The 26,486-nt window shown below is 38.7% G+C and overlaps 1 protein-coding gene across 1 annotated transcript in view; it reads right to left on the reverse strand.

Annotated features, from left to right (window-relative positions):
• The window catches only part of CPQ (carboxypeptidase Q), a 399,977-nt gene that overhangs the window by 133,460 nt on the left and 240,031 nt on the right, over window positions 1–26,486 (reverse strand). The window contains exon 5 of the mRNA XM_053930262.2: window positions 11,315–11,426. Within this exon, the coding sequence (XP_053786237.1) occupies window positions 11,315–11,426 (112 nt within the window). The remainder of the gene's footprint in view (window positions 1–11,314; window positions 11,427–26,486) is intronic.

Genomic DNA, 26,486 nt, shown 5'->3' on the forward strand with positions numbered 1-26,486 from the left:
AAACATCCTGTCAAGTATTGAAGATAAATCATTCCCATTGTAAAGAAGAGGAAAATGAGATTTAAATGGTTAAATGATTAGTCAAACATAATACAGCTACTAGGTAGCACAGAAGGATTTACTATCCACGCTACCTCTCCTGTGCCTGCAGATTTTGAGTTATTTAAGGGTTAAGGAAGGAGGTGTGAAAGGGGTAAAAAAAGTCCATGAGACCTGGGTCACATTGTATGGTCTGGAGGTGCTGGTGTCAGGCAAGAACCTCAGCTGGGCATCAGCTCATCAATGATGATCATCCAATACAAGGAGGGTTTCAGCAGGATTATAGATAAATAATCTTATAATAGTGAACTTCTTTCATTACTTTATTTGGCCTTTTGTTACCATCACACACCTAGTAGAAATCCTATTCCTCGCACTTGGTTTTGAAGATGTTCACAAGGTGGAAGGGGCCTAAAAATGAACTAAACTAAACCCTTCCTTACCTTCCAGCACAATTTTAAAAATCCAGCTAACCATAAAGGTCGAATCAGCTGTGCATAGTGTATTTCCGCGCCTATTTGTTGGCAGACCTCTGCTTTAGGCAAGTTTAGCGGAAGAGAATTCATTCTAAGCTGAGTAAACCACAGCTTTTGCAAAATGCAGCATCAGCATGGTACAGAGAAGTGTGTAGGCGAACTTAGCATCCTTGGGGACCTCATAACTTCCTCTTTGGTTTAACATACAGAGGTGGAAGCTGGCTTGTCAGCCACATAGCAAATAAAATTTGCCTAGTGGCTCCAAAGTTGTGGTTTTCCAGGCTCAGTGTAGCTGGGGTTTCCCCACTCCATTTCCCTGTGTCTTCAATCTATTTATCACACTTCTTTACAGGTTAAAGGATAACATACCCCGCTATCTTTATTTTGGAAAGAAGTCCTATGATGCCAATTTCCTGCTTAAAATCTTCAATGGCTCTCACTACCTCTAGCACCAACTCCAAACTTTAGTTTTGCATCTAATGCCCTTTACATGAAATTCACCCTCATCTTTCATTTGACTCATTTCCCATCCTTCCCATCCTCAATCACCTATTGCACTTAACTTACAAAAACATCCTCCACTCTTCAGACAATGTACTTTCATGAGCTCTAATTTTATACTTTCTTCTCCCACCTCCCACTCATTCAAGGCTTAGCTCGAATGTCTCTGTCGCTGTGAATCATTGCTGCCTGACTGAGTTCCTTGATGGAAGAACCTGTGTCCTATCCATTTATTTGCCTCACATGAAGTAGGTGTTCCATATTTGTTGCTGAAATAGGAGATCTCCTTGTGAGCCACGCTATGCCATCCCACGATGATACTGCTTTAGTGAGGAAGCCTACATTTTTGGGCAGCTCTACCCTGGACTGATATGAATCCCATTCTTTGGTGGGTGGAAATCTACTGGGGCCCTGAGAACACCATTATTAAGTCTTTTCATAGCCCTCTTCTTCAGGATAAATAACAGCATTTTGTAAAGTTTCCGCTTCCTTTACCAATAGCACATTTCTTAACTTTCTTAAGCATTCAGGCCAAATCAAAGCACATATGCGGGAGGAAGCTGAGCCTTCCGTGGCTGACGGGGCCCTGTGAGACTCCCCCTCTCACAGCATCTGCCAGCCCTCCGGACTCTTCAGCTAGGAAGGAATTGGTCACAATGCTGTATGCCACTGGGATTGGGTCTTGTCCTCTTTTACACAGAAATCGTATATTCTAACAAAGTGATAAAGTAACAACAGAACATTCATGCAGTGTAAGGCTCTAAAATGACCATGGAATTTCCCATACCACACCGAAACTACAAAGTAGAACACATGCTAGATGATTCATTTTTAACAAATCTTACTCTATCCCATGGATATATATGGGAGATCAATCTCTACAGTCTGTCCTTTGACACATGCCAGTGGAAATGTCTATGTTAGCTGATGGACATATAAAGGTGCTAAGTGTTTTCGGTGAACCTTCTATATGTGTTCAAACCTCAGGAAAAGTTCTCAGTGATTTCCATCTGAAAAAGTATATAAGTGCCACAGGTCTTATGATAAAGCAAGATACATCATAACTTGCCACTAGAGGAAATAACACATCGGAATAAGATAATGAGAAGATAATCCTCAAAAGACTGTGAGGAGGAGCCACAAATGCCTCCTGACCAGGAACTTACTTTTAGAAGCAACACAAAAAGAAATAAAGTGCAAGCAAATTCTGATTTTCTGATTCTCCTATTCAAGATATTTGCCTCATGAAATAAAATTATAACAAGTCAAGTTCCAGTCAAGATGTTGGAGTAAATGGACGCTGTGCTTACCACCTCGCATGACCACATCAGGATTATAACTAGATTATAGAAAACTCAACCTGGATAACCATCTGAAGGCTAGCTGAACAGAAATCCTATAACCAATGATGTAAAGAAGTCATATTGATACTGGAAAAAAGGGCAGAGACACAAAAAAGGCTGGCCCCACACCCACATGTGGTGGCTGAAAATCAGGAGGGATGTCTAAACTACAGAAGATGCCCCTGAGGAGTCAGAAGTCACAGCCCACACTGGGCTCCCTACCCCAGTGCCAGGAGAGGTGACTCCATAACATCTGGCTGTGAAAATCAACAATCGTCCATCTGGGTAAGATGGAAGGCTGCTGGAAAAACCCAAGTGTCCTCTTAAAGGACCTGTACAGCACAGACTCTTGCTCATAGGTATTCACCCTGGGCTCTGGTGGAGGGACAGCAGCTGTGGGAAGGTGGTGGGGGCACCAGAGACAGACAGAGAAACTGAGTTGTGTGATTTCAGGGCCAGGGCTGGAGGGACAGCCACCATTGTCCCTGTGTTGAGCCCTCCTCCCACACAGCAAAATCACCATTAGCCTGGTGAACTGCACTCTCTCCACCCTAATGTTTCCCTGAGAGCTCACCCCAACCAAACCAGAGACATTTTCAACAGCAAGCAGACAGCCTTGGCCCACACTGCTGTGTTGTTTTAAAAACACTTAAAGGCCTGCAGGCCCCAGGTGGTTGGTGGTTAGCCTTGGTATGCCCTCTGATTTTTGCTGAATGGCCCGAGGCTCAGCACTAGTGCCAAACCTGAATCTGCATTAACCTGGTGAACGCCACTTGCCCCATTCTGGTGACTCCCTGAGGCACTGCTTCATCCAACTCAAGTACTGTCAGAGACTCTATTAGTGGCAGGTGGTGGCAGGCCTCCAGGTACCCTGGTACTCATGGCAACCAGCCTCTGTTTGCAGTGTGGCTTCTCCCACACACATCTAGGTCCAGCAGAGGCAGCTACCAAACATGAATTGCTCTGTAGCTCCTAACAGGTAGTCAGGGCCAGTCACAGGTAGTATTTGATATTGGTCTACACTAGAAGCCCTCCTAAGAGACCCCAGAATCATCACACCCTGCGTCTGGCTTCAGACCATAGTAGAGCACCACCTAATTAGCTCCACAAGCAGTACACCCAAAGGGTGGTCTTGGAAGGCAACAGACCCTGGTGGGGTGACTCCTGTTCAATGAGGTGAGCCCTCACACAGCATCTCATAAGTGTGGTCCATGGTCATGGCCAGTCCTCAAAGACAGTCATCTTAAGGGTCAATCCCACCCACTAAGGTTCAGCTACAACAGGAGAGCCCACATAACCTACACAAGGGACGCTCCTGGATCACCCAGCTCAGGTGACCAGGGAGACTGCACCCATGGGCCCAAAAGGACACCTACTACATAAGGCCACAGTACCAAGACTAGGAGACATAGCAAATCTACCTAATACATAGGAAAAAACACACACACAAAGAGGCAGCCAAAATGAGGAGAGAAATAAACATGTCCCACATGAAAGAACAGAAGAAATCTCCAGAAAAAAAAACAAACAAGTAACTAAATGTAAATGGAGTAAATACTCCAATCAAAAGACATAGGGCTGTGTTCGCCGGTGTCCTCTGGGCCTGGGAGGCATGGTGACTCCTATATGACTCTTCTTACTTCCTACTTTGCCCTGTTGTCTCTATTAAAAAGTATTTGTGGTAATGTCAATACTCAGAATCTTTCTTTTCTGTTTTTTTTTGGTTTTGAGGGTTTTTCTTGATTATTAAAGTTATACATGCTTATTTCACAAAAATCGAATGGTATACGAATATAACAAGTAAACGATGAGCATCTCCTGCAAGCCTGTTAACCCTCTCTCCCCCCACGGTCCCAAGACTGTTGTGGTCAACAACTTTCTCCTCATTTTTCATGGTGTGCAGGACTGGAAGCTCCAAACTCTACTGGGAGTCTCTCATTGTTTCCGTCCCACTTCTATTTATCTTTATGAAAGAAAGTTCAAAGACCACCTTTGTGAACATGCCCTGACCCAGCCCAGCCATGTTGTTCCCTCCCTTCACTAGGTGCCCAAAGTACAACAGTTTGTATACAAAGAGCTTACAACAATTTCATTGCAATTTTTCAATTAAATGTATCTCCCACTTTAGGGGCCTCGAGGACCATGTGCCACTTTTCTTTGGTACAAGGCATCGGGCACGCTGACCCGCAGTCAGTACAGTCGATGCACAATAAGTATATGTTGAGTGAGTGAGTAAAGGAATATATAAATAAAATATTTTTCTAACACATAGACTTTCAAGTTCTATGATTATCACAGTCAGGATGCTCGCATTCAAATTTCTCTAGAAATAGGTTTCATATATATATATCCCACATTTCAACAGCCAGATAGTACTGTTAATTTTAATATTTTTTCCTTACTAAGTCCAGAGAATTCAAAATTCTAACTTCATAGAAAACGTAAGGTAGGAAGGAATTTGGAATGAATGATGGTTTATTTTTTCATATCAAATGAACATTTTGAAGCATGACATCTTTGGCCATAGGGTTTGTCCACTGACACCATCCCTTCCAAGACATGACATTTCAAATAAACACTTTTGAGTCCAGTAAACCACAAACACAAAAAGTATTCAACAGCATTTCACAGCAAACAGTCTTCTGTTGACAGTTACTCAGGAGTAACTGATTATATTTGCAAAGCACAAATATTTCTTCTGTTAGAGTAATTAAATATAGTTTTATCTGATGGCTTGGGCAAAAACTGAATCTATGAAACAGTAAAAGAAGAGAACAAAGGAGAATAGACAAGAAGAATGGATCACAGAACAATATTTCTAAATCTCAAAAGGCCCCACTGCACCAACACTTCAAATGAACAAGCCCTGCAGAGGGACTCTGACTTGAAGCCTGCACAACACATCATCCAAGGAACAGCAGCTACAAGGAGTCTCATTTTCTTGGAAAAAGAGGTTGCTACAGAGCTTTCATCTTTCACCAATTAGATAATTTGGACTCACATAATTAAGTAATATAATTATGAGTCCCCTTCTTGTCCTCTAGGCTAATGTCCACTTTGTCCATTTCTTATCCAAGCATGTCAGTGATAGTCATCTAGAACTCATATGTCTCATGTTGGACCCCATTCTTCACATTAGAATACATAGGCAGTCCACAAATAGATATCCACAATCTCATTTTAATTTTGAAATTGAAGAGTAAGACTCAATGGGTGAAATCACAGGAAGTGAGGTACAGAGTAGAGACTATCATTCAACCTAAACAGGAAGTGGAAGCACAAAGTGACCAGGAGAGATTTAGACTCCTGAAAATTTAGAATGAAAACAAAAAAAAGTAGAGGAGTCACTAAATTTCCAACATACAAGGGATGACAACTTAAAAAGTAAAGGGAAAGACTATTTAGGGATACCATAGCAACTGGCCCCACGGTTACCTCAGTATAACCAACACATTAAGCTAGGAGGCAAAGTAATCATTAATGGGGATGGGGTTAAAAAATTATCACCCTCCCTTGCATAAAAATATCAGTGCCATGCTTATTAAATAGTAAGTACTTGGGTTGGGTCACATACTGTTCTAAGTACATTATGTGAATAGATTAGTTAATTTCAAAGCAACCTTATGAGACAAGGAACTATTATTATCCCATTTCACAGATGAGAAAATGGAGGCACAGATAGGCAAAGTAAGTTGCCCAAGGCCACACAGCTAGTAAGTTGTAGAGTTGGAATTAAAACCAGGCAGTCTGAGTGCGGAACACTGTGCTTTTTAAACAGTACACTATACATACGGCCTTTAACACCTACTCGAAAGAAATAAAATATTAGTTTTTATTTTAGAGTTTTATTCATGTGTTTACATAGGTTTTCAGAAACATAGAAGAGAGTTAAGTCCTGAATTCAAGGAGAGTGATTACTAGCTATCAAAAGCTACTGAAGTCAGTGTACTTTCAGAGCTGGAAAAAAAATACATCACCTTTGCATGGTGTTTGACATTTATCCATGCAATTGAATTCAACTCAATTAGCAGTGATTTAGAGTCCCAAGCTGAGTACTAAAGAAGTAAGATTCAAAGCCTAGAGAAGAAATGATTTTTATTTCCACCTAAAGCAGATATAATGCCCTGGAAGCTCACCATTGAATAGAGATGAAGAACATGAAGCTCAGAGAGTTCGGATTACCTGCCTGAGGCCAAAAGACAGTTTGTGGCACAGCATGACCCGAAATCCAATTCACATGGGTACAGTTCTCTTTGCACTCTACCATGCTGCTTCCAATCAAGCAGGCTGCACACACTGAAACAAAACTACCTTCCAAAATAACTGTCTATGCCTTACAAGGAGAAAAATGTTTGGTATCTGCCTGTCCCATCTCTAGAACCCACCTCATTCCAGAATGAAGGGAAGGACAGAGAGAACAAACAGCCAAGGGAGTAACTGTTAAGGAAAGGGAGAGGAGGAGAGAAATCACATGCAGAGTCTCCCAAGTCTTCTCTACAGGCATGTGCATTTTTCACATTTTTTCAGTTTTATGTGTTGGACAACTTACCTCTCTCAAACCTTAGTTGATTCTAAAAGCAGACTTTGAAATTATGCCTATATTGATAATCATGCGTGTAGTTACATGTGTATGTCTTTAATTTAAAATAGTATTGTGTTCCTTGTAAGTGAAAAATAAAATTTAAATTAAAAAAAGAATAGAAGACCCACCTTATACTTCTCTGTGTGCCCAGCTTTTGCAAAATGCTTTCACATAGTAGGTGTGCAGTATGGTAATGATGTTAAAAGTGTAAGTATATACTATATAAGGCTTCCAGTTAGATTTCTTTCCCCCCACCCCCCAAAAATGACCCTGTATTTAGGTCTTCTATTAGTTTATTTTATTGGGGCAAGTTTATGCCCCCGAAACTGCCAGGTGACATTTGGCAACGTCTGGAGACATTTTTGGTTGTCACAACCTGTGGGGGAGATGGTGCCATGGGTATCTAGTAGGTAAAGGCTAGGATACGGCTAAACATCCTACAATGCACGGAAGAGACCTCACAGCAAAGAGTTATCCAGCTCCAAATGTCAGTAGGCCAAAGTTGGGAGACGGCTGTCTATTTTATAAGTAAAAATAAATGGACAGCAACCTTTCCACTTCTTCATTTTTTAAAACATAAATAAGGCATAAATCAAAATAGTATACCAAAAAGTTGCACCAAGAATACAATTTCAGCAATCTAGTGTTAAGAGAAACAATTACTTAATGGGACAATTTACAGGATTAGAAGGGTTTGTTAAAAGCTGGAATAAAATATAAATTTAAACACATATACTTAAGTAAATAATGGAGAGCTTTCACAAAAGGGACTGTTCTGATCTTCACTTTGAAACTGAGAATATTCTGAACTTCTAATGTGAAACATTCTTCTGATGAGACATTTTAAAACCACCACTGTTCTCCTAATTCAGACATGGAACTCTCACTTCAGACTGGTTCATTATTTCTAACCTCACTCCAAATTCACCTTTTGGACCAACACTCGATGACAAAAATGTATGTTTTTTGTTTGTCAATAAGGTCATCAAAAAAACTGCTTTCACTATTAGCCCTTCCTTTTTATGTCTGCCCATCTTTCCCATGTTAGGTTTACCTGGAAGGTCCAATATTTAAGCCTGGATTCCTTATTATGGGTATAGGAATCATTCCTTCAGTCCTGTATTCCTCTCTTTGACTTCTATCATGGGAAGAAACTGTAGTAAAGCTATACAAACAGCCTGATAATGTCTTTAAAATTAACAAGGAATTTAAAAAATTGAAGAGAAAGAAATGCATCCAAACTCATCCTACAAAGCCAACATTACCTCAAAACAAGGCAAAAATAAATAAAACCACAGGCAAATATCCTCGATAAACATAGACACAAAAATCCTAATAAAATATTAGCAAACCAGATTGAACAATACATTAAAATGATTATACACCATGACCAAGTGGGATTCATCTCTGAAATGTAAGGATGGTTCAACATCTGTAAATCAATTGGTGTGATACATCATATTAACAAAATAAAGAATAAAAACCATATGATCATTTCAATAGAGAAAAAGCATTTGGTAAAATTCAACATCCTTTTGTGATAAAAATTCTCAAAATACTGGGTGTAGAAAAAACATATCTCAGTACAATAAAGGCTATATATGACAAACCCACTTAATATCACACTTAATGGAGAAAAAGTGAAGTGTTTCCTCTAAGATCAAGAATAAGGCGAGAATGCCCACTATCCCCACTTCTACTTAACACAGTATTAGAAGTGCTAGCCACAACAATCGGATAAGAAAATGAAATAAAGAAGTCTAAATCAGAAAGGAATAAAACTCATTATTTGCAGATGATATGATAATGTATGAATATATGGAAAAACCCAAAGATTCTACCATAAAACTATTAGAACTAATAAATTAATTCATTAAATTTGGAGGATTCATAATCAAAATACACAAGTTTGTTGCATTTCTATATACCAATAACAAATGATCAGTAGGAGAAATTAAGAAAACTATAAACTAAATTAAGAAAACTACAATTGCAATAAAAAGCATAAAATATCTAGGAAGAGGTGAAAGACCTGTACTCTGAAAATTACCAGATATTGAGGAAGATACAAATAAATGGAATAATATATTTTGCTCATGGATTGAAAGGATTACTATCATTAAAATATTCTCACTACCTAAACTAATATACATATTTAATGCAATCCCTATAAAAATACCAATGGCATTTTTCTCAGAATTAGAACAACTAGTTTTAAAATTTATATAAAACCCCCAAAGAACTAAAATAGCCAAAAATCCTGAGGAAGGACAAAGTAGGAGGTAGCATACTCCCTGATTTCAAACTATACTACAAAGCTACAATAATCAAAATAGCATTAGTACTGGCATAAACACAAATATGTAGATAGATCAGTGGATAGAATAAGGAGCCCATAAATACATCCTCACTTATATAGCCAATTAATCTATAACAAAGGAGACAAGGACATATATACTACGGGATAAAGACAGTCACTTCAGCAAGTGGTATTGGGAAAACTGGACAGATCCAATAAAAAATATGAAACTGGACCACTTTCTTACACCATGTACAAAGATAAACTCAAGAAAAGGTAAAGAATTAAATGTAAGACCAAAACCCATAAAGCTCCTAGAAGAAAACAGACAGTAACTCTTTGAGAAAGTTCTTAGAAATGTATTTTTGGATATGTCTGCTTGGGCAAGGGCACAAAAGAAAAATAAACAAATGGGACTACATTAAACTAAAAGGTTTTTGTACAGCAAAGGAAACCATCAACAAAACAAAAAGACAACTTACTGAATGGGAGAAGATATTCCGAGTGATACATCCGATATGGGATTAATACCCGAGATAGTGGGTTGGCCAAAGAGTTCGGTTAGTTTTTTCCATAAACTAAAAGACACATTTTTAATTTTCACCAATAACTTTTATTAATTTGGATATTTTGAGTATGTTGGCTATCTCCCACATGGTATAATGCTAATTATCCTCAATTACTGTCTCGATTTGATCACTATTGACTATTGACTTCAACTACTCTACCCACCCATGGAGCATCGTCCAGAGAGAAATCTCCAGTATGAAACTTTGCAAACCACTTTTGACACATTCAATCAGTCATAGCACCTTCTCCATATACTGCACAAAATTTTTTTGCACTTTAATTGCATTTTTACCTTTCTTGAAATAATAAAGCATAGTATGCTGAAAATGTTTATTTTTTTCCATCTCCAATATTAAAATGGCTATGCAAAAATTCACCAATATAATCCAACAAAATTGTTTCAGATGAAGTTAGACAACTAAGTGCTATTGGAGCTGTCTTATAGAAAAAACAAACAAACTTTTTGGCCAACCCAATATAAGAACTAATATAACTTGACATCCCCTAAAACAAACAATCCAATTTAAAAAATGGGCAAAGAACCTGAATAGACACTTCCCCAACAAGACATACAGATGAGATGGCCCATAGACATATGAAACGATGCTCAAGGTCACTAATCATCAGGGAAATGAAAATTAAACCACAATGAGATACCACCTCACACCTGTCAGAATGACTATCATCAATAAACCAACAAATAACAAGTGCTGGTGATAATGGGGAGAAAAGGGAACCCTCATGCATTGTTAGTGGGTATTTAACCAAAGAAAACAAAATGTTATTTCATAAGACATATGCATCCCTATGTTCATTATAGCACTAGTATTATAATAGCCAAGGTATGAAAGCAATCTACACACACACACACACACACACACACACAGAGTGGAATATTATGAAGCCATTAAAAAGAATGAACTCTTGTTATTTACATCAACAAACATGGATTGACCTAGAGTATCTTATGCTAAGTGAAATAAGTCAGACAGAGAAAGACAAATACCATATTATTTTACTCATATGTGGAATCTAAAACCAAAACAAAACAAAAGAGAAATAGAACCATAAATATAGAAGAAAAGCTGATAGTCATCAAAAGACGAGGAGGATAGAGAGATGAGAACAAAACAACACAATTAAAAAAAAACAGATGAACAAAGAAAAGCAAGCAGAGGGAGCTGCTTATTTTTCTTTGCATTTGTCATAGTTTCCTTACATAGTCTCTAGCTGATGTAGTTGCAGTTTTATTTGCTTGTTCATCTTCCCCAATGGCTGATCATACTAGATACTTTGGTTGTCTGGCAGACACTTAAATAAAAACTGCTTCCTTTGAGGGGATAAATTAGTTCTTTTTGGGAATCAACTGACAAAAAGCATATAAACCTCAGGAGATTCCTTGAACATACCACAGTAACTAATCTGTCGAATATTTTGTGTGTTGAGTTAAACATATCACTACTGAGACCCTCACATGTTGGTTAACAACTTTCTAAATATTTACCAAGATCTTTAATCAGTGAGAGTGCTTCCCATGATATAAAGGCTCCGCCACCATCATCCATGGCACCCTGCCCAACATCCCAGCTGTCCAGATGTCCACTGACCAGTACGACCTAGAAAAAATAACAAAGAGAGACAAAAATAAGACTAAGCAGAGATGACATCATAAAAGAGGAAGATTTATAAGCATTCAAATACAGAAATGAAACTTCTATATTTTTTCTATTCTTATGCCTTAAAAGATCTATGACATTACTAATGGAAAACTTAGTATAGAGGTCTTACACAAAAGGATATAAGGTCATCCTAATAGTAATGCAAGTTCTCACCTTATACGTCTCTTTATCAATGTAATTTGGAATACTAAGAACAATGGCTTATTACTGACAGATGTTTGACAATTTTATTATATGACATAAAAATGGAGCTCAGAACTTCAACCCTATTCTCAACTGTCCAAAATTCTAGCAGTCACATGATAAACATGTGTTAAATTAAATTCAAATGAAAAAATAAAAACAAAAATTTATTTTAGAAAAATGATTGCATTTTGTGCATTTTAAATCACTCTGGTGTTGAATAAATAAATTGCTGAAGCTACAAACTAAATTCTAGTCAGCAGAAAAGCTTTTAAGAAAAATTTCAATTCACATTAGTGTAAAATAATTTATAGACTATATTATGAGATTTAAATCATTATAGGTTTAAATTTTTTGAGAATCATTAGTAATTCTCTCCAGACAAAAAAAAAAATTCAATGGAACTACATTTTATGGATACATTTTAAAGAAGCTTAAAACTAAATAAAATGATGCTGGGTTAGGATATCCACATGGGAAAAAGTATTTTTGTTGCTGAGCTATTATCCAAAATAACTTAATGTTTCTCAATACCTACACTAAGTCATGAGCTATGCTTGCTTAGAAGAACGGAAAAGGATTCCCAACCGCAAAATGGGGAGGGCTGAGCACAAACACCAAGGTGCCAAGTACAAAGACCAAGATGGCGATGGGGCATCGTGTGCAAAAAGGGCCTAGTGCAATAGAAGAATAAGTACACATTCCTAAAAGAATTTAATCACTCCACGCCACAGCCTATAAATACAGAGGCTTGTTGCCAGCTGGGGAGAAGGCGCTGTTAGAATATGATCTCACCTTTCTCTATTGCTGGATGAAAGAACAAAGTTTCTGCACTGCTTTACCAAACTCAGTCATGTTCTATCGGCATGAATGGCACTGGGCAGAAGGACTGTGTTTTGAGTCCCCAGGCTGGAAGAGTTGGTAACATCTTGATCTTTGTATCATACTACTTAGGAATATTAAGTCAGATGAATTATAAATCTAAATAAAAGTGTTAGAGGAAAGCATAGAACTACCTTGTCAACTTGGAGTAGAAAAAGATCTCTTAAACTGGATTCACAAAGTAAAAACCATAAAAGAAAAAATAATGAATTAGACTTTTTAAATATTAGGAATATTTTACCCAAATATTGTTTACCCAAAGACTCCACTGAAGAATAAAAAGGCAGCCCACAGAAGAGGAGAAAATATTTCCAATACTCATATGAAACAAAGGACACATATCCAGCTGTAGAATTCCTAATAAAGAGTAACAAAAAGAAAGCCAACTGATAGGAAAATGAACAAAATACTTTGACAATTCACAAACATACATATAAAATTATGAATAATCATATGAAAAGTGCTCAGGTTCATTATTATCAGAGAAATTTAAATTAAATCACATCCAGTACAAATCAACCGAAATGACTAAAAAGAAAAACACAGAAAGTGCCAAATATCGGGGAGGAGGTGGAGCAACCGGAACTCTCACGCATGGCTGGCAGGGGTGTAAGCGCACAGCCACTGTGAGAAACTGGCGTATCTGGACATACGCACGCCCCATGACCCAGAAGTCCCACTCCTATGTATATATCCAACAGAAACGTTGTGTGTGCATATAGTTTCACAAAGAGATGGCCTTGAATATTCATAATCGCCTCCATCTCCTTCTCAAGAAGGAAACTATTGACAGCAGAATGAATGAATTGTGTGGTATGGATCAATGCACCACTGCACAGCAGGAAGAACCAACAAGCACAATACTCGGTAAATGTACATGAATCTCATAAATGTAATGAAGAACGAAAGAAGCCAGGTAAAATAATGTACCACGTATAATTCCATTCGCATGAAATATAAAAACAAGCAAAATAAGAGCAGTCCCCCAGGCAAGGAGGTTTGGTGACAGGCCAGGGCACAAGGAGAGGTTCTGAGATGCTGGGCATGTCATGGTTCCTGATCCAGGGACCAGTTACACAGATGTGCTTGGTTTGTAAAGTTTGTCTTGTTATGCACTTAGGATTTGTGTACTTTTCTCTTAGAATATTACACTTCCATAAAAAGTTAAAAAAAAAACAAGTTCATCAGAATTGATGTCTATGTTCAGGATGTAGTAAGTCAATAAAAGTTAAACAAATCTTCTTGAGAATTAATGAAACACCCAGGTCTTTGGGAAAGTAGGCTTTTGGGTTGAAACATCAGGGTGACCCCTAGCACTGCTTGCTTCCCCAAGCAGCTGCATGGTCTCCCATTGACTCTGTATATGCGGCCAGACCCAGCCCACTATGACTTCACTGTAGTCACAAACAAGCACAGTATCCGGACCAACAAATGGTCATGTAATGAACCCGAATGGATTGTTTCTAAGGAAAAAAAAAGAAAAAGAAAAAAAGCATTGCAATAGCCGGAAACTCTGATTCAGAAGGTGGTGTAATCTCATGTGGAATGAACATTAGTCAACGTTCTCACCACCCTCAGAACCCAGTGAAATTAAAGTTCCAGTGGAGAGAAAGTGTCAAAATATGTTTTAATAAACTTTCTCCAATAACACTAAGAGCAATTAAATCAAGGCAGCTATTATTTTATCCTTCAGATTCCCTTCAGAATAACTGAGGTTGTTTTAAAATCACATTTAAATTAAGAACAATCTAACAATAGCCAAAGGGGAGGGGGGAAGGGATAGTGGGGAGAAGGGGGTTCAGGAACCACTATAAAGGACATATGGACTAAACCATGGGGGAGGGTAGAAGCAGGGGAGGGAGGTGGGTTTGGCTGGGGTGGGGTAGGGGGATGGGGACAAAATGCAGACAACTGTAATTGAACAATAAAATAATTTAAACATTGAAAAAAAATCATATTTCTTCATGTTTTAGGAAATGCTTCCATTCTCCAATCCAGAATTATTATTTTAACTAATAGTCAAAAGATGGAAATGGTTTTGAATAATAGGAAATTAAATGATATCCATAATACAAGGTCTTTGGCACAGTGCTATGGAAGAATGATCACGAACCATTTGGATTTTAAGAGCTTGTTTTAATATATTTTTAAATCAGAAAAAATTGAGGACCACCATGAGATAGTAATTGCAATTTTAATATTGATTAATTGAAAAACTAAGTAATGACAAGAAGCTACTTCAAGTTCAGTGGAATTTTTAATGAACTTGAATTTTCCTAACCGTGAGAGCAGCTTCTACACACACTTAGAAATAGTAGTGCATAAGGTCTCCTTCAATATGGTGTCTGGCTAGCATGCCTTAATGCAGCCCCGCAAAGGATAACCCAGCAAAACATACAAACTCACCATGCCTTATGTCCAGGTCAGGCAGAAATGAATATTAATTATAATATATTTACATCTGACTTAAGCATTCAAAAAACAAAACTACCCAGAGATACTGTAAAACCCAGTTCATGAAAAAGAACCATCTGATAAAAGACAGGCCAATGTACAGTCCCTTCACTGCCTCTCCTTCCAGATGTAGATAGAGTACCCCTACAGCAATAACATGGCCTAGGACCAAGACAGAAGCGGGGCACCCACCCATCTACCTGCCTTGTGTGCTGCTGGGAGGCAGGCAGAGCACTGAGCAATCCCCCACCCTCCAATTTCCTTTTCACCACCATCTCTTTATTAAGACAACAGCAACAGCAATAGCAGCCACAACAAAACAGTAACTAGCAAGGCAGAATGGGAACCACGCTGCTCTGAAGTGTTGAGTTTGTAATTTGTGCGGCACATGGTAGCCCTGACTATCAAAGACTGAGCCTTGGGTGAAGGAGGAAGAACCCAGAGCAGTAGGCCAGAAGTGCACGGGTTGGAGGCTGCTAGGGTGAAGGGTTAGCCCACCGGTGACACACAATCACCTGCAGGCCAGCTGTGGGTGGGAAAGGAGGCAGAATGAATCAAGGGCAGAGAGAGAGCAGCCCCAAGGACGAGCTCCTCAGTTCTTTGTTCTCAGACACCTGCTGAGATGCAGGCTTACAGTGTCACTGAGTCCACATAGACTTGTCTGATTAGAAGATAAACTAGAACATAATCATTTGGGGACATACAAAAAGTATGGCAGAGCAAGGAAGAGAGAACAGCCCCACAGGACATATGTTCATACGACAATAAGCTAATGCTTATTAGAGAAAACTCCCTGATCTTTGGCATTCATCAATTCACTTACTCAATGATTTTTATTCAGTTTTTACCATGTGCTAGAGATACAGAAATGAACAAAACAAGCAAATATTTTACCTCAGTGGAATTTATATTCTGATGAGGGAGATGGACAATAAGTAAATATAATACAGGGATAGTTTTAAGTGCTATTTAAGAATGTCAGAAAGAAAATAGAGATTGGTGGGGGCAGAGAAAGGAAAAAATCAGTCTGTTTCCTCTTAAAATGTAGACAGCTACCAAAGACATCTGTCTCCATTCTAACCATGACAGAAACCTGATGGATAAAACCAGGACTTTCACTAGGCATCCTAGAGAGCTGAGATCGCAATTAAACTGGAGGAAGTGAATCCCGGAAGACAGCAAGTCCATCCAAGGAGAGATAGGGTACATCCAAGGGGAGACAGAGTTTGCCTTTAACAGTGCCCAGGTGTTGAGGGTGGGGTGAGGGGAGAGGTGATAGTCATAAAGGCAGGAAGGAAGAAGACAACTAAAATGTTAACAGATTCTTAATGGGTGATTGTGGGTTCACATGAAAGTTTAGAAACCCTGGGAACTTCCCACATGAGGGCACTAAGTACCTGTTTCCCAGATCTTTTCTACAGGTGCTCACAAGTAACATCGGGAGCAGGGCAGAAGCCTTGGAAGAACCCGCCTTGGTGAGGCAGATGGTGAGGGATGCTGGTGGGAGGCAGGCAGCAAACATACCTGCTTCCAGGGCCCTTCTCTCAGAAGGAGAGACAGAAAGCTGTCCTGCCAGGCAGCCCCAGGCACAGGGGAAGAGGGACCCTGCTCTGACTCTAGGAAAAACGTTTGCCCCTGGGGGCATGCAGGAAGCCTACGGATGCCCAGAGTCCCTCACTGATGTGAAGCAGAGTTCCTGGGCCACTGGGTGAGGGGCAGAGTACACACTGTCATCACTCATGACAGACTGGCCTCCACAGGAGGAGGGGCAGAAACGTGGAGAAAGCCCCACTGGAGAGCTCAGCACACAGAGCCTGGCTATGACTGAGGGGCAAGAGAACCGAGAAGCCACTGTCCCCACTAGGAGCCTCCAGTGAGTAACCCGCAGAGCAGCAAGAGGTCAAGCCAAGGCAAGGGCAGGAACACGGGAGCGGACACCTGCTGAGATATGGGCTTACAGAGCCTGCTGAAAGTGGAGGGCAAGACAGAGAAACCTCGTCTCACAACCCAGCCCTGTACTAAAAACAGAGTGGCAGCAGCCCACTGCTGAAGCAAGTTCAGGAATGTGAGCACCAAGAGTGAGAACAGAAACGACAAAATCCAAACCTAGTTCCACTCTTATTTCTGGACGTATATGCTATCCTCTTAATTCTACTATTCTCATACGTATGATATTTAGCATCCAATAAAAAATTATGAGGTATAAAATAAGAAATTTAAAAAATCCATTGTCAGAAAATAAAGTATTCAACAGAACCAGAGAAAAATATGGTCCAGGTATTTAAACTGTCAGGACTTAAAGCAAATAAACAAACAAACAATGATTAATATGTAAAAGGATCTAGTGAAAAAGATGGAGAACTTCATCAGAGAGGAGTCTGTATTTAAAAAGTCAAATTAAAATCCTAAAAATGAAATATATTTATTTACAGATGCATTAAATGTTTAAATGAAGTAAAAAATTAAAGCATTCATAACAAAATAAAGACAAATATCTTTATGTCTTTGGGGGAGGGAAAGATTTCTTGACCAAGATATAAAAAATGCAAAGCATGAAGAAAAGATGCATAAATTCAACTATGAGAAAATGGAGAACTTCTGTTTATCAAGAGAAATCTTAGAATGAGAGGACTTGTTATAAATTAGGAAAAGAGTTTATAATATATACAACCAAAGATGGTTTATATTCAAAATATATAAAAAATTCCTACTAATCAACAAGAAAAAGACAAGCAACCCAAAAGGCAAAGGGAAAAAAGAAAGAAAAAGGCATTTCACAGAAAGGTTATGAATAGGCATCAAGCATTTGGAAGATGACCCACCTCATTACTGATCATGGAAATGCAAATTAAACCCCCAGTAAGATACCATGTTTCACCTATCTGACAGGTAAAAAGTTTTACACCTGACACTGTGAAGCCCTGCCTAAGATGCTGAGCAGCAGGAATTCTCATTCACTGCTGGTTGGAGCTGGAAATTATAAAATCACTTGGGAAAACTGCTGGGCAGACCCTTTTAAATTGAACACATGTACCTCACAATCCAAGGATTCCACTCTAGATGTATATATTAGAGGAATTCTGGAACTTGGGTTCTTGGAGATATGTACCAAAATGGCCATACAAAAGCAATCATAAGGCCTCAAACTAGAACCAACCAAAATGTTCATAGGCAGTAGAATGGAGAAATGAACTGTGGTATAGTCACATATTGGAATATTATGAAGTAGTGAAATAAACCTACATTGCATATATCAATATAAATGTCAAAACAAATATATGGAAGAGAAAACAAAAAAGAAAATCACATAAGGAAAGGAAGAGTATGATTACCTAATATAAACTTCAAAATTCAGTTGAACTAAGTAATGTAATCTTTGGCAATACGTACGAAGAAGGCAGAATCACAAGAGCAAAGTACAATAATGGTAAACCAAAATTACGATACTGTGTATAGCAGACACGGGTGGGGCAGAGAGGAGGAGATAATCAGAGAGAAGCACATAGTGGGCCTCTAAGGCACTGGTAGTATTCTAGCTCTGAGACTGAGTGGTAAGAACTTGTGAAATCCTTTTATTATTTTTTTTAAGACTTTAAATACATGTAAACAAAGTCTTTTGCATAAGCACTATCTTAAACAATAACAGGAGTTATAAAAGACATGCCTTTGAAAGGCATGGGGCTCAGACAGTTTTATAAGTCATTACGAACAAACACTAAAGGTCAGATTGATCTCATTTCTTTTTAAAAAAATTTTATATTGTATTTTTTCCATTACCATTTATTCTCCCTTTTCCCCCTTCCCCCAACAATCACAACACTGTTGTCCATGTCTACGCGTCCTTTTTCCTTTTTGTTAAATCCCTCCACCCCTAACCTCCCCACCTCTTAGCTGTCAGCCTGTTCTTCATCTATGAGTCTGTCTCTGGTTTGCTTGTTAGTTCAGTTTGTTCATTAGATTCCACATGTGAGTGAAATCATATGCTATTTGTCTTTCTCTGACTGGCTTATTTCACTTAGCATAATGTTCTCCAGGTACATACATATTATCGCAAAGGGTAAAATTTTCATCCTATTTCAACTGTTGCAAAACAAAGGAAAAAAAATATGGGAAATGTCTACATTTACTTACAATAATCTTGTTACCAAAAACCTGAATCCCCTGTAGATATCAACTAGAGATCAAATCTTACTGTAAAATTCTGAAATAACTTTATTTAGGAGCATACTGAAAGCTATTGCTATAATAGCTCAACAATTTCCAAAAGCCCACAGTAACTAGAAAATACACACACACACACAAACATACACACAAACTTTGGGGCCATACTTATCTTCTCACTTTTAACATCAGACATTTTAAATTGTGAGTTTTATAGGTATTTATCTGAACCTGACCAACTACTTCCTTATCAGTCCTCAGTAAGTGAGATACCCAGTTAACTTTCAAGCATGCTTCATTTTACAAATGTTTTGCTCAATAAAGAACTAGAAAGATAACTACCTGGTGGTTTTATTTTTTGCTTTTGTGATTTTTTGTTTTGTTCTTTTAATTAAATTTATTGGGGTAACATCAGTTAATAAAATCATACAGGTTTCAAATGTACAATCTATGAGGCATTTTGTATTTATATGTTTATTTATTTTAATAGTTTATTTCTTATTGCATTATTTTCCATTACCATTTATCCCCCTTAACCTCTTTTCCACCTCTACACACCCCGCTCCCCACCATAATCACTACACTTTTGTCCATGTTTTTGCTTTTGTGATGTCTTGTTTTCTCTGCAGCTGTTTCATTCTCTTAGTCTCATTTTATCTGGTGTATTTTCAGAGGTAATGGGACAAGTATTTGGGCTACAAAGTTCAAGGCTTAATGCATTTCCAGACACAGGAAATCCCCAATCAAAGTTTCAACAACAAAAATAATTAAATAATTGAAAAATATGACCTACAAAAAGAAGAGGGAAAGACCTTTCATTCTTTAACCTTAGAGAAGAGTCCAAGAAGTGATGTAATAACGGGCTGCAGCAATGACGTCCCTCTCTGTGGAAGATAAGAACAGCAGATGATAAAGCAGAAGGCCCAGGTTTGAGCTGCAGCAGTGAGCACTAGAATCTTATAAAACATCAAGTATTTTCTGATGGAAAGCTTTTGTAGATGTTAAAAGAATGCTAACAGGGGAAAGGTTATGGAAAATTCCTCTCCTTGGAGGGTTTCTAAAATAGGATACATTCTTAGTCTTTGATGGAAAGTTAACATAGAAGGGATAAATAAAATCTCTCAAGGTTATATCTAGTCCAATATCCCATGACTGTTTCCAAGAATTCTTCTTCTAGACACTTTGAAGGGGGGAACTTGTCCTTTGAAAAGTCTCCATAACCTCAATAGACTTTTCTCCGAGCATCTCCTAGATACCCAGGCTGCCAAGATCTTCCCACAATTCAGAATCTAAACACAGATGGGAAGGCATTTCTCAAGAAACCCACGTTTTTGTAAACCCTGTCGAAGACAGCGTCTTGGCTTTCAGAGGGCAGTTGCTGACTGTATCGTGCCATTGCCCAGATGACAGGGACTATGTTTGAATAAATACCGTCCTCCCCAGCGGCCAGATTGGGAGCTGTGCAGAATAAAGGTAGGCTCCTGTCACATGGGTTGTGTTCAGAGACAACACAGCAAACATCTGAGGTCCTCCTGAAATGATTCCGTATCTTCAAGCTTTGTTTAGTGAAGCTGCTGGGTGTTGAGAGCTTGCGGGATATAGACTTATTTCATGAGAAAATGGGCCATCTGTCCAAATACTCACACGTCACCACAGCTGCTCCTGAAAGGAGCTGCTTCATTCCAGACTGTCCCTTCTTACTTGTGTGGGGCGCACAGACTGGCTTCATAAAAGGAAAATCGTGACTGTTCCTGGCTGGAGTCTCTGAGTACATTACTGGACGGGTATCTGAGAGAAAGACAAGAAGGGACTAATTTATCTGTGACTCACAAAACCCAGTCCTTGGGTAGAATTATAAAATATGGTTGCAGTGTATCTGGAAGAAATGGCTGAAATTTACTGAATATTGATTTGTGAGTAGGGGCACAGCAGAGAATGTCAATGGAAGGAAATCATTCTGATTAAATCGAGTTGTTTGAGATTCATCCAGATGTCATGACTGGTTGCAACTGGAGATGATACTCTTTTACGTGAAAGGACCATACTTCTGAATTACTTCTTCTTTGGCCTAAGCAACCACAGGGTAATTTGTCTCACTTGAGAGGATGGGAGGAGCAGAAGAGTTGAATTACAACATTGTGTTTTAACTTCCCCAGGGGAAGAATGGGAGACAGAGAGCTTAGGCAACTTCTGTCTCAATAATGATCATCTTTCCCATGGTTCAATCCAACTATGGTACACTGAACAGCTATAACCTCTCTTTTCTTGCAACCATTCCCTCACGCCTATGTTCCAGGAGTGGTGTGTAGGATTTTAAAGAAAAAGAACAGAAGCATTAGGTACTCCCCAGACTCTTCCATGGTTCAATTTACAATGGAAGATAATCTTCCATTATAGATTGGGGGGAAAGGTGCTTCCAACAAAAAAAAAAAAATTAAAAAAACATTAAAAAATGCTTTTGACATTTAGGTTTACAAGCTAAAGTATTCTTCTTGGCCCCCAATGGTTTTTAAAATCCCAGAAGCCTATGCAGCATACAGTACTGTTTTTGATGCTTGTTTGTCTATTGATTGTGAAAATGTTCTCAATTATTTAACCTTCTGTGATGTTCCGAATGTGCTCTTTAGAGGTCAGTCAGCAAGATCAGCTGAAAGCTTCTGTCTTTACATTATTCCGCAGCCTGCAGCCTTTGGTGTATTTGATGTGCTAGGAGATAAAAACCAAAACCAGAGCAGGGCTTACTTATTCATGTGAGTGCTGTCACTTTGAAAAGCACAGTCCACGGAAAGCTACACACTAATTCCTCCTCTACCACCAATTCCCACAAAAAGAAAGCCGAATTAGTGTGGATTAGTATATGGATTTACTTTATATAGTTTTTCCTTAATAGGAAGAAGTTTGTTTTGAGGGTGGGGACTTTTTTGGGACTTTGTGAATGATTAGGAAAGAGAGGAAGAAAGAGCGGGGTGGAGGGAGAGACGGAAGGAGGCAGGGAGAGACGGGAGTGAAATGGCGACTAGCACAAAAAGAGGGGCGAAGTAGAAGACAGAGCAGAAGGGAGGGGGGTCCCGAAGCAGCTCCGGGAAAGGCACAGGAAGGAAATAGAAAGTACACCCAGGTAAAGATGTGAGTCCAGGCTGTGTTGGGTTGCAGAGGTTCCCAGGACAAAGCTAAGGCAAATTTCTCCATGTTTTGTTGTGCACTAGCTTGCTGTCATCATGGATGTTGCTAGGACCTGGTGAACTGAGAAGAGGGAAGGAGTCTTTGAAAAATGCTACCCAGCCATGATAGTCCGGAGTTGAAATAAAGTCACCTAAAGTATTTCTACCTCACACATCCAAGTCATCCTGTTGTCTCCGCCTGCCATGTCTCTGGACCACAGTGGTAAAGGGAAATCAGAAGCCAACCATCCTCAGTCTCAAGATTCGGCAACAAATTTTTCAGTAACTGCAGGCCTTCCCATGATGTTAAGACGACTTAAAGACACTTGACGACAACTTAAATTTCATGCATATATTATAGCTTAAACAAAAGACACTCAAATAGTCATAGCAACGATAGAGAACTTTTGAATGATCTAATTTTTAGCTTCAGGACAGTCAAGCTTCTCTGTCAAGCCAAGCTTCTTGGGGGTATTCTGTATATTTACCCGGGAAAAAAGCCCCCAAAACTCTTCCATTCCAGTGAAAACATATTAAATTGAAACAAGTTCAATATTCACAGTCAAATAACATATCTGAATGAAGAAAAGTGACAATTATAGTTTCACAAGAATCAAAAGCTATAATTGCTAAAAGGCTGGTTAACTTCGTGATGTTTGCACATCAAAAGTCAAAAACAACAGTCTGAAAGTGATTTTTTTCAAGGTCCATAGCAACCTTGAAGTATGGTCATGCTTTGCACAGATCAGAAAACTTACCTGCTGGACAAAGGGGCATAAAAATTGACTCTACAGATTGGAGATCCATGAGGAATTACTGTTAAAAAATAACAATTCTCAAGTGGTGGAGGAAAAATGGAGACAACTGTACTTGAACAACAATTTTAAAAAAAGAGAGGAAAAAACCCAATTCTCAGCCATTAAAAAAAAAAATGAAATCTTTACCATTTGTGACAGCACGCATAGATCTAGAGAGTATTATGCTAAATGAAATAAGACAAATACCATGTGATTTCACTTATCTGTGGAATCTAAAAAACAGAATAAACAAACAAACAAAATAGAAACAGACCCATAGATACAGAGAACAGACTGATGGCTGCCCAAGGGGAGGGAGGATGAGGAACTGGGTGAAAAAGGCAAAGGGATTAAGAAGCACAAATTGGCAGTTACAGAATAGTCATGGGGATGTAAAGTACAGCACAGGGAATATAGTCAATAATGTAATAACCGTGTACGGTGCCAGGTGAGTACTGGAAATATCGGGAGGATCACTTTGTAAAGTATATGATTGTCTAACCAATCGACTGCACACCTGAAACGCATTCAAAATAATGTTGAATGCAAACTGTAATTGAAAAATTAAAAAAAAACATAATGAAAATACAAAGTAATTTTCAGAACATAACAGAGACCACAAAGAAGAATAATTTAGCTTTCCTCTCCCTAAATAAAATGAATTAAAATAAAAGAACATCATGGACAAAGAATGCTCACTTTCTCCATCAAAGGATATGATGATATTATGATCAGATTGTGGACTTCATTTTTTAATGTCAGAACTCATGAGGTTGTCCATGTTCCTGTAAGTATTTTGACTTGTCATGAGATTATAGTTTCATCAGTTAAATGTTGGTTGTGGCCATGTGTTTTTAATAGTCATACACCATAGGAAAACTTTAAAAAAAGGAAGAAGAAAAGAAAGGGAGAAAGGAGGAAGGAACCGGATAGAAGGGAGAAAGGGAGGGGGGGAAGAAGGAAGACTATTTTCTCCTCAATAGTGCATTTTCTGAAGAAACAAAAATGCTCAAACAAACAAGTGTTTATTAATTTAACTTGTATTTATGAGCACAGATAGTATATTTAACAGGCTATAGAATCAGAGCAGGATTCTATAAGCATCAAAGTACAATTCTCACTAAATTATATTTCTCACTAAATTCTGAATGTTAGCAGTTACTTAACTTAACTCAGCCCTGGTTCAATCTTGTTCAACATTTCCATTACCTTGGAGACATGCTTATGAATTTTAAGATGCTAAAATTATAAGATGAATCATTAATATGTTGAACCAAATAATCGAGTTTCTAAAATACTCTGAAACAGAAATAATAGCTTACAGCCAACAATATGACTCATCAGGAAAAGATATAAAGGTGCCCACTGCATTTTGAGATGGTAGGTTGGCAGCCGTTCATCTGGGGACAGGCAGAAAACTACTCAGGTGGGCCTGACCATATTGAACTGACAGTGTGTCTCGGCTATGGAAAATGTTAATAAAACTTTAGGGTTTGTTGACACCCCCCCCATCCAGATACCTAAGGAGACCTTCTGAAAAACAGACTGGCCAGAGAAGAGCTGTAAGGATCTGGAAATCGGGTTGTCTGAAGAGCGACTACTGTGTTTACCCTGGACAAGAGAGGGCTTCAAAGGTAGACGCTTCATATACCAGCGGAGAAAATTTGCCCTCTGGGTGTAACCAGGCCAGCGAGTGGAGGGTATGTGCAAGTAGACTTCAGCTTAGCAGAAGAATAAACCTGATAGGTGCAGCAAGGGAACAGCACTCCTCAGAGGAGTAAGCTGCCCAGCACTGGCAGTACTGAAGCAGAAAGGAGAGGAGCGTGTCAGGTAAAGAAAGGGTGTTTGACCTGAGCTGGGAGTGGGAGCTGGGCACCAAGCTCGATAATCTTAAAGGGCACGGCAGACTCCAAGATTCTGGTTCTAAAATGAAAAGTGGGCTTATCTGGGCCAATATGCAATGAGAAGGAACTGGTCATGTTTTCCTGGAATAGTAACATTGTTTTTGTATACATTTTTATTACTGTGTTTTTCTTCACCTTGACCCAAAGTAAAAATTTGAAATTATATTGCTAGTAATTTATTCTTCAGGGAATCTGCCATAATAAGCAGAGCTTTTCATGACTTAAAATTTGCCTTTCGAATGGGAGCCACGCTGTAGCAACCTCCACTGGGACCGAGGGGCACACTGCGGGAGAGCCACTAGTTATGATCGCTGACCGTACAGCGCGGACTCCGTGCCGATAGGTTTCTTTGGTAATTCATGGTGGACTGTCATTTCTGCATTTGCTTAAATGTTCTCAAATTTATTTTTTGCGCCCGAAATAAAAAATTCCATACGTTTATTATCTACCACATGGTACTTCCCTCTATTTGCCCTAAAAGTACCTTCTCAAGTACACAATACATAACACATAACAATCCTGACTTAGTAGACGTTTCTAAATGAGGTGGTTTTTTTCCTCTACAGGGTGAAGATTGCTACACTCATTAATAATAGTCCCATCATAGCATTTTCAATGTTTTCTTCTGAACTTTCTCTAATTCTCCTAGATTTTGGAAATGTAGCAGTCAAGTTTGTAATATATAAATACTATAAGTTTGGGGGGTATTATATAGAAACTGTAACAACCTTCCTGATAGTTTCCAGAATTTACTTGGTCTCTTTAACTGTAAGGAGGTACATAAATCAAGAAACCTACAATACAATGACTCGGATTCCTTTTCAGGCCCCTACATCCACACCCAATTAAAGCCAGAATTAGAAATTAAGGGATTATGGCTAATAATGTCCTGTCACACACAGAACTAAAGTGATTTGCCCAAGTGGCAGGGCCTGAAAATAGACCCCAGAGCTCCTGACCCAGAGCAACAGGTTACTTAGATCATATTCCTCTGCTGGCTTCATAAACAAGTGGTGCAGAGACTACTTTGGAATTAAATGAGATGACGTTACAAATTCATCATTGTCAAAGTCCCTGGCACAGAGCTTAAACTCCTTAAATGGTTGCTATTATTGATTATATCATAATTACTTTGAGATGACCTCAAATGTTACAGATGATTATCTCTAGGAAGGGGCCACTTGGGAAGTTGAAGAGCACAGATCGGTTGCTCACGGACTGTGTCAGTAGGCTCAGGGTACGCTGCACTGCCAGTTTGAATTAGTGGGAGAACCAATCACAGCACATGCACAGTATTTTGAAATATGACAGATATTTTTAAAATGTTGTTTCGTGAGCCTAACTTAAAACAGTATGAACTTATTTCATTTGGAAACTTACATATGCCATGAATAGCTTAGTTATATTGTTGTTTCAATGACAGGTATGCAAACAAACACACAAAAAGTTGTAGCT

Source organism: Desmodus rotundus, chromosome 8 (assembly GCF_022682495.2).
Source record: "Desmodus rotundus isolate HL8 chromosome 8, HLdesRot8A.1, whole genome shotgun sequence".
Classification (NCBI taxonomy): Eukaryota; Metazoa; Chordata; class Mammalia; order Chiroptera; family Phyllostomidae; genus Desmodus; species Desmodus rotundus.